This window comes from Camellia sinensis, chromosome 15 (assembly GCF_055761805.1).
Source record: "Camellia sinensis isolate YWXY chromosome 15, ASM5576180v1, whole genome shotgun sequence".
Taxonomy (NCBI): domain Eukaryota; kingdom Viridiplantae; phylum Streptophyta; class Magnoliopsida; order Ericales; family Theaceae; genus Camellia; species Camellia sinensis.
In genome coordinates, this window is record NC_138975.1 from 30125382 (window position 1) to 30135292 (window position 9911).

At 30.7% G+C, this 9911-nt stretch overlaps 1 protein-coding gene across 1 annotated transcript; it reads left to right on the forward strand.

The window, feature by feature from the left end:
- The first annotated feature begins 1143 nt into the window (after positions 1-1143).
- On the forward strand, positions 1144-2967 carry LOC114288782 (EPIDERMAL PATTERNING FACTOR-like protein 8). The gene is made up of 2 exons (XM_028232374.2): positions 1144-1316; positions 2503-2967. The coding sequence occupies exons 1-2, from the start codon at positions 1220-1222 to the stop codon at positions 2724-2726; spliced, it is 321 nt and encodes a 106-aa protein (XP_028088175.1). The 5' UTR covers positions 1144-1219; the 3' UTR covers positions 2727-2967.
- The last annotated feature ends 6944 nt before the right edge of the window (positions 2968-9911 follow it).

Sequence of the window (9911 nt, forward strand, 5' to 3'; positions counted from 1 at the left end):
AACAAATCAAATTTTTAATTTTGTCAATTTAAATCTTGAACTTTTGATTTATTTTTAATCAAAATTATTTGCCTATTTTTGTTAAATAAAACAAATGAAAAAAAAATTGTATCTTAGTTATTAAACTCAATGAAAAATAAAGAAATTTTTCTCTGAAAATTGAAATTTCTCCATGTTGGGGTGAAATTTCTCTGTGAAAATATTGAGGGATCCCAACTACTGTAAAAATATTATATGTCTTTTATATTATAAAATTTTAATATCAATGACTTTAAAAAAAATTCTCCTTTTACTTATTCAAAATAGATAAATAATTTAAATTGAAAACAAATTAAAAGATGGATTCAAATTGATAAAATTAAAAACTAAAAATTTATTTTATTATAAGCATCAAACTCTAGGCTTTCAAATTTTTTTTTTTTGATTGTAATATCCCCCCCAAAAAATGTACATTAAAACTAATATATGATATGAGTGTAAAAAGAAATTTGATTCCTTCAACAAATGATTACTTTTACGTTGTGTTTAGAGTATCAATTTGGATAAGAATTTGAAAAAAAAAAATTTATTTTTTTTTATATTTTATTCACATTTATCTTATTTTTTTCATTTTCTTTTTAAATTTTCATTTAAATCCATGATCTAAATATAATTAGCTGTATTAGAATAAAAAAAATTAAAAAAAAAAGTAATTTGTGAATAAAAGGAAAAACAAAAAGTGAATTGAAAAAATAAATATATATGTTTTTACCTTTTCTTTTCACTATGCAAATCCCCACAAATCTTGATCCAAAAAACATTTAAGTGTCGGCTAGCAAAATATCACAATATACCGTCCACGAAAAACCTGATAAGAAGGCCAAAGTGGGTTTCATCGTCACAAATATCATAATTTAATTTTGTATAAATTATAATTAAAAAAAAATATAACAAAATATTACATAAGGTATAATAAAAAAAATTTAAATAATAACAAAAATAATATTATAATTAATATTACAATATATTATAAATAGTAACTAAAGTGCTCCACATCAGATGGAATTTCTGTTTTTTCTATTCATACACAGATGAGATGCATTTATTAATTGGTCAAGAAGTCCTGGCAACAGAAAAACTGTCCCTTCTAATGGAAACATCATATAAAACCTTGTCTCTGTGACTCTCAAATGTACACTTCTTCACAAACACCCAATCTAGTCTTCTTCTCTAGACAGTGATGGCTCCATCAGCTAAAACCTACCCACATGGCCTCAAAGTTGCAGTCACAGTGATTCTTCTCTCTTCTACTCTCTCATGTCTACCTTCTAAATCAGGTAAAACTAATCAACCCTCTTCAGTGAAAAAATATACTATATTGATAGCCTCTTCAAACTTATACAAAATGTTTTAAAATCCATATTTCATAAATGGGTATTTTGATTTAGATGTTCAAGTTCCTATATCTCTGACTCTAATGTTTTCTTTCTCTATTGTTTCTAAACACACACATATATTTATACTGAATTATATGATATAAATAAATTATAAATGCTGAAATTGGTGTGACATGCATTTTTTCATGATTAAATTGTCATTATGCTTCTGTCTCAATTTTTTACTTCAAATTTTGATTTCTCCAATTTTCTTTTCTTCAAATTTTGATGGTGAATAATGGAAGGTTTGATATCGTGGGCCTCCTTTACGAGAATATGGGATTGTTGTGTCCGTGACACTCATTAAGACCTTTCTCGGATATATTTTAATAATTTGAACCGTTAAGATTGTAAGGTTCATCGAGTAAATCATCTATGTAAAAAATTAATTTAATTAAATATCTCTATAACCCTATAACAAGTCTACATTTGTTTTTTAAAAAAGAAACGATTAGCATGTTTTGATAATTGTTTGAAAAACAATGAGGACTTGATCATTGAACTATTGACATCTAATTAATTTGATTTTTTTTCATGAATAACATGTTCAACAAACCTTACAACATGACGATTCAAATAATCGAAAAAATGTCTAGAAAAAGGTCCCAGTGAGCCTCACAGCAAGGCTGTTAAGCCATGAGGCATAGCAGCATCCCAAATTCCTGCTTAGGAGCCTTAATTTTTAGCCAAAAAACTACTTTTATGCAAGTCAAAAAAAATTACTAAAAAATTTAATTTCCAAACACCCTTAAGACTTATATATCTCTATTATAATATAAAGTACCAACTCAGATAGTTTCAAAACTTTATACTACTTTTTATTTTGTTTTGTGTTTATTGTCAAAAATATCCATATTGTTGACTTTTCATAAATAACTTCTAACACTAATCAAATTCAACCAATCATTTTAATTTATCAAATCGTAAAAAACTTCATATGTTAAATTGCAAATACATCACGTTTGCATCTACCCCACACACACACACACACACACACACACACACACACACACACATACATATATATGTATGTGCATACATATAGGCATATGTGTCCACTTTCTGATTGCTATGCTTTGTTTATCAGTTGGGTTGCAGTTGTCAAGTTATGGGAAGAGGATGGAGGAGAGTGAAATGGTGTTGGGTTCAAGGCCTCCTGGTTGTGTAAACAAGTGCATGAGTTGCAGACCTTGCATGGCTACTCTTGTGATTCCTCCTCATCATGTTCGAGACTCTTCTCATGGACAAGATGATAGCTATTATCTCCTCTCTTGGAAATGCAGATGTGGAGATAAGCTCTACCAACCTTAATAGTTAGAAATTTATATGTATATTTTAATTAGCATAGCTTGCTTGTACTTAGTTTATAAATTAATTAGCTTTTGTATGTATTGCAAGTCTTCCTCCTCCAAATTCTCTCATGGTGTTACTTAAAGTTGGGGATATATACAATCCAAGTCTCAATGACCATATGATATTTATGGTTTTTTTGTTGTTATGTAGTTGACTCATATGTCCCTAGCTAGAAGAATTGGTGAAATAGAAGATGTTAACTACATTACATGTGTTCTAAGACGTTAAGAGCAACCCCACCCAACCAAAAATCTATATGTGAGTTACAAATATGGCTTTGTTTGGGAATATGATATTTTAGTAATTTTTTTACTATTTTAGCCCAGCTAAAAAAGTTATGTTTGGGATGATAGTTGACTTTTTTTTTGTAATTGATTTGATGATTGTGAGAAAAAAGTGAAATAATTATAATTTATATGTGACATTTTGTCTTATTAACTATTTTAATCTATTTTATTTTTATTGACTATTTTAACTTAAATCCAACTTTCCAAACAGCCTATATATAATAGACAAAATTGGTATGAAAACATGTTCCATATGAGGTGCTTAAATATGATGTGAAAGTAGTATAGACTTCAGTTTTGCCAAATTTGACATGATTGAGAGGCGTTAATTTTGATTCTTTTTATTATTTTTGATGGTCCATTTCAAATTTATAACTCAAACTTTCATATTTTTGACCTCTCCCTATTTTAAAGTAAAAAAATTATTACAAAAATGATAAAATAATAAATTCCGCATATCAAATAGAGTTGTTCTTTCTAGAGATATCAAATTTACATATATTAATTTGTCATCAAAGCTTTTAAAACACATTTAGCATAAATAATTTTAAAGATTTGAATGAAAATATTTTAATGCTTCAATGATATATTGCATAACCCAAATAAACGATTCTTTTTTTTCTTTTTTCCTTTTTCAGCCATTGGATCTTTTGACTCAGGCTTATTTTGGGAAGATGGTAAAAAGTGGCTTTTTGACTTTTAGCTAAGCTTTTGGCTTTTTTAGACAAATGATTTGGAAAGTTGGTAAAAAGTGACTTTTGACTTTTTTGATTAATGTTTGTTTAATCATAATAAAATGACCAAACTATCCCCATTTATTTAAAATATTTACAACTTCACCTATGTAATACATTTTGACCCATGAAGGTAAAATTATAATTTCACCGTTGGTTAAAAACCAACTTCCCAAATGAAAAAAAAGACAAAAAAATCAACTTTTAACTTTTGCTACAAACCAAAAAAAGTGGCTAAAAGCCAACTACCCAAAATAGCCCTCACTCTTATTTGTCCTTGTGCTTGAAATGCGTTTTTTATTGTAGAATCTATCTCTCTAATTCTAATCTTAGAGACCAAAAAAAATGAAAAAATAAGACAGAAAATTCAATACAATTTTTTTCGAAGAAATATCAAATCAGTGGTATATATAAAAAATAATTACAAATCAATAAATTTTATAAATATTAATAATTAAAATTATAAATTTTTTATGTAATTAGGTTTTAAAAGGTGATTTTTTTCTTTATATTAATTATTTTTGTTTGCTTTTTTCATCAGATAATGCTAGGTGATCCAAAAATTTATGACTTAAATATGTCAAAACGATGTCATTTTAAAAATAAAACAACATCAATTTTAATACATTTAAATTATTCGAGCCACCAAATATTTTTTCAATTATTTTTGTTTGATAGAATCTTTTTTCACGAGAAGTACACTTTTTTCTCTCTTTGGAAAGGACATCAGAAATGCATCCAAGCATGGAGATGTCATTTCATTTGCAAAATCAACCAGAGTGAAATGCTTTTGGAAGGGCATGCACCAGTATTTGTTGTTTTAGAAATATGGTTAAAATTTAATTTTTTAATTTTTTTTTTATTTTTAAAAAAATATGTAAAAAAAATGTGAAAGATGATATGATCCAAAATGAATTAAAAGTTGAAAAATGACTTTCAACTATCTTTCTAAAATAGCCCTATATCTATTGTCGAGGCAAACCACTAAGGCCTCGTTTGAAAGCGACCGGTTTAGTCAAAAAGTTATTAAAAAAAATTAAAAAATCAACAATTCATACAAAAAAATCAAAGATTACTTTTTCTCTCTACTTTTTACACATCTTTTCGTAAAAAGCCAAAAAGTCATCCCAAACATACTAGTTTTTTTTACATCATATTTTAACCACAAAGTCAAAAAATTACTAAAAAAACATGTTCCCAAACGAGACCTAAGCAATATTACAAAATCAAAAAATAATTTTAAAAATTACTAAAAAAAAAAGGTAAATATATTTACATTTTAGGAGATTTGTTTAAAATAAAAATTATCTTCTATGGTTTTGGAAATTATATCATGTGCCCTAAAATTTCTAATTTCATATAGTTTAATTTATTAATAAATTATCAAGTCAATTAATGGTTTTAATAGTGTCAGAAATGTATTTTAATTAATAATATAAATAATTTTATTATTATATAGGAGAACAGTTAAAAATTTTATTTTTTTAATTAATTTTGTTAAATAAAAATTCTAATAAAGAAATATTTTTAATTTTACAAATTACATAAGGTAATTTATATTTTAAACAAATTTTAAAAAATATATTTATAATTTATCTAAAAAATAATAATTTATATTTATTGTAGGTGGAACTCAAGTCCAACTAGTTTTCCTCAACCCCATCCCACATTCATTTTTAAGAATAAAATTCAAAATAAAACTTTTGTGATTGCAGTGTTTTTATTTCTACCTACCTTACTGTCTCTGTTCTATATCCAATGGGTCAAGCATGCTTTCATCAAATGATTTCAATCGAAAGAAGGAGGAATTACTGTCCACGTCATAAGACCAAAAATAATTACAAAAGTATTAAGGGTGCAATTTTTCCTATGAATTTTTACACGGAACAAATTACACCCATCACTAATTATTTTTTCCACTCGACACTTTAAAGTAATTGTAAGAAATTGTTTGGTAAAAATAGATTTTTTTTAAATGATCTAATTTTTAGGTGGAATTCATACGTCAAAGTTGGCAGGTCTATATGGCAATGCATTCTTTGCCACGTAACAATTCACATCGTATATTTAGTTGCTCAAAATCATTATCGGGTAAATGAAAAATTAATGCCAAAATAAGCTCTATGAAAATGGTGTTATCGGTGGAATTTCCATAAAGGTTGGAGTTAAGATTTGTCTCACATTGGTTTAGTGAGCAAACTTTTTGTGGGTTTATAAGCCTTGGGTTTGCAACTTGGGGACGGCTCCAAGGTAGGGCGAGCGGGCGAGCGGGCAGGCGGGCGGGCTGGCCTTGGACTTGGCTGGGGCTTGAGCTTGGGCGCGGGTGCGTGGTGTGAGGTTGAGTTGGACTTGTTCGACCCGATACTTATCTTTTTGGACAAAAAACATTTGAATTTTTTTTTTCTTTCTAAAATTAAATTGTTACCATTTGGAATTTGAATTTTGGTTTAAAATTCAAAATTAATTCGTTTGGTCCAATGCACCTATTCCTCTTTACTGAATAGGTTTCTACCTATATAAATTAAACCTGAACAGGTTTTGTATGTTCAAATTTAAACTCGAACAGGTACTGTACCTATTTTATCTGTCCGAACAGGTTTCTATATGTTCAACACTGTTCCGAACAGGTTTTTACCTGTTGAACCCTGTTATGAAAAGCCACTATTTCATCTATAAATAGGCAGTCCCTCATTTGGATTTTGCACTCAATTTTCGTTCTTACTTCTGCTTTGCTCTCTGCATTTTGTTGCATTTATTTTTCCTATGAGAAGGTGTATAAACACAAAATGTGTTCGTTGTGCGAATAGTTTGTAGTACTGCTACTGTTCGTTGTTGATCATTTTATCCTGAGAGATAGACGTCCATAATCTAAAAGCACTGAGAAGATGACGAATTTGTCTTAAGGATACAGTGTTAAACACTGGTGTAGACATCCCATTTTTGACCGTCCTCAAGACTCGAACGTCATCGCTTGTGCACTCGATGATTATGATTGCATGTATTTGTTTTGAGTGCTTGAAGTTCTTGGTAGAGTGCCCTACTTTTGAGCCTTGAAACCTTATCTGTTTTGTGCTTGGTTTTGGACCAATTCTTGTTGTTTTTTAGTCTAAAACCTTTTGGTGACCTGTCAGCCACCACCGTGGGCTGTCGGCCATGGATGATGGTTGTTGGCCAGAGGTGTGGCCGGTCGGCTACCAAGGCCTTTTTCCAGATATTTGTTGACAGTTGTGCCAGTTGTTAGCATAATAAGTTGCATCTCCCTACACGTGTATGGTGAGATGTTTCCAAGCTTAGAGGGTGTTTTTTCTATAAATATGAGGGTTCCTCTCCCATTTTGGGAGGTTTGCAATTTTGGAGCAAAATTCTCCTTCTCTCTTTAAATTTCTCTCTTTTTCACTCTCTCTCTTACAATTTTGTGCTTTGTAGTTAGTTTTCTCTACACTTTTACGTACACTCCCTTGATCAAACTTACTTCTCTTTGAGTTGAGGTTCCTTGAGACTTGTTTTGAGCTTTAGCAAGTGGTTTTAGCTTGGATTTGTGCCTAGAGTTGTTCTTTGCTTCAAGAGGTAGTTTACTTACTTTGTTTACTTGTTTAATATACTTGTTTTCTCATCTTTTTAAATTGTTTTGAGGCTGGTTTTGAACCATAAGAAGCTCTGTTTTTGTGTCTTAAAAGTGGTGGTTTGAGCCTTTTTTTAGTTAGGGGTGTTTCACCCTTCTTGCTTCTTTACTTGTATAGCTTTTGTGCTATTCATTCATCACTTTCAAACCAAATTTTTTTGGGCCTTGAACTACTGAATTTCAAAGTATTTTCAGTAGCCAAAAACTTATTTTGAAGTCCAAATTGGAGGGGTTAGCCTCCCCTCCTCATGTCTTGTTTGCATGCCTAGTTAGCTTCATATGTTAGCATGTTTTTCTAGCTTAACTTAGCTCAAGTCCAGCATGTTTTTGCTTTTGAAATAACCTATTTTAGCTCTGTTTTGGGCTGGTTAGCTCGTTTGAGTCTTGTTTTGCATAGTTGTAGTGTTAATTCCTTCATTAGTTTAGTGTTTTAAGGCTTTAACCATCATTGGTGTGAGTTGGTTACATGATTTTAGTGTTTTTATCACTCAATTTCAGCACATACAATCTTTGCAATCTCTCTCATTTCTTCATTTTTTTCATTTATTTTGAGGGTTGTTTCAACCTTAGGGTTGTTTAAGCTTGAGGTTGAGGCTCATACTTAATGGTTTAATCCTCTTTTGAGGGTTCATTACCAACGGCATGAAGCTTCCCTCATGCCTTGAACTACCCCTTGGTTGACACTTCTTTCACTTTTGAAGACACTCACCAATGGAGAAATTGACTAATAAATGGTTTGGTAATTAAAATGAGTAAACAAAATTAGTAAGTAAAAGTGTGCAAGATAAGCATTCATTGTGTTGCATTGCATGTGTTCAAATCGGACGTTAATTTGAACACAAGGCAAATGGGACATTTCATATTTAAAGTGATGAAATGTGTCATTTTCCTTAGTCGTCATTGCCCTTGATCATGCATGATAGGGTGATGATCTTTTTGGTCTTGTTTGTGTATTTATTGAACTTTCACTACAAGAAAAAACACCTTTGGCGACTAAATTTTTAGTCGCCAAAGGTCCTATTTTAGTCGCCAAATGTCAAAATTTCACTTTTCCTGACTAAAAAGTTTAGTCGCCCGTGTTGTCGCCAATAAATGGTCGCGAATGCCTTTGGCGACTAAAACACTGTTAGTCGCCAATATATATGTCTTCAGCGACTAAAGATTTCGTCGCCAATAGTCAATTTCTTTATTGGAAATTATACCTTTGCCGACTAAAATGTTAGTCGCCAATAGTTCATTTTTATTTTATTATTTATACCTTTGGCGACCATTCACTTTAGTCGCTGAAAGTATTTTCAGAAAAAAAATTTTTTTTGCCTCCGCTGCTCCCAACAGGTTTCGAACTTGCGACGTCCCTTTGCACACGCCAAACCCTTTGCACAACACTCCCTCCACTATGCCAGTACATGATCACATGATCATATATCCAATATATATTATTTATATACTATATTAACCGCAATTAATACAAAATAATATTTATAAATATAATTTTTTTTAATTCAATATAATTTTTGTCAAAAAATAAATTATTTACTAAAAAAAAAATTAGGCGACTTTTGGCGACTAAAACCATTTTTTAGTCGCTAATTGTATTATTTTGGGCTACTAATTATTTATTTGTCGCTAAAAAAACAAGTTCTCAATTAGAAATCAGCACTTTTGGCGACTAAACAGAAATTTCGTCGCCAAAACCACTACTTTGGGAGACTAAAATGGATTTTCGTCGGCAAAACCCCCACTTTCAGCGACTAAATTGTTTTTAGTCGGCAAAACTGCTATAATCAGCGACTAAACCTGTTTTTAGTCACCAAAACCATACCTTTTCGCTACTAAATTATTTTAGTCACTAAAAACCGTGACTTTTGGCTACTAAACAAACTTTAGTTGCTGAAAACTGTATATTAGGCGACAAAACTTCCTTTTAGTCGCTAAAAACATGCTGTTCGGCGACTAAACCCTTTTAGTCGCTAAAAACCTGCTTTTCGGCGACAAATTCCAATTTAGTCGCCATTTCATGCACTTTCAGCGACGAAATTTCATGTTTTGGTCGCCATTTCTGTTTTTTGTTGTAGTGTTTGTAGATACCCCATTTTTGACTACCTTTAAGACTTGGACGTGATTGATGGTTTACTGGGTGGAGAAAGGTGTGCAGGGGAAAGGTGCAATTTCTTCGGCAAAGAGAGAGTCAAATCTCAACTTCATACCCCTGTTCTGGACCAAAACAATCTTGATCAAAAGATTTTAGTCTTAAAACCCTCTCTCTCAAAAACGTTTTTGAAATAAAGTTCCTACGATGTTCTGACGCTCCCATTTTGTTAAAAGTTGCGCTTTTCGGTAAACCGAGCAAGGACAAATTGGAAATGAATGAAGGAGAGATGAAATCTTTGAAAAATCTTTCAAAATACCTTACTTAGGGGTTTGAAGTTGAAGAAAAGAGGAGAAGAGGGAAGAAGTCCAATTGGGGAAGAAAATGGACATGAATCATTAAGAGAGAATT

Coding starts and splice junctions, on each gene's coding strand:
- LOC114288782 (XM_028232374.2), top strand. CDS start 1,220: ATGGCTCCATCAGCTAAAACCTACCCACATGGCCTCAAAGTTGCAGTC. Junction 1,317..2,502: donor ATGTCTACCTTCTAAATCAG/GTAAAACTAATC, acceptor TTTGTTTATCAG/TTGGGTTGCAGTTGTCAAGT.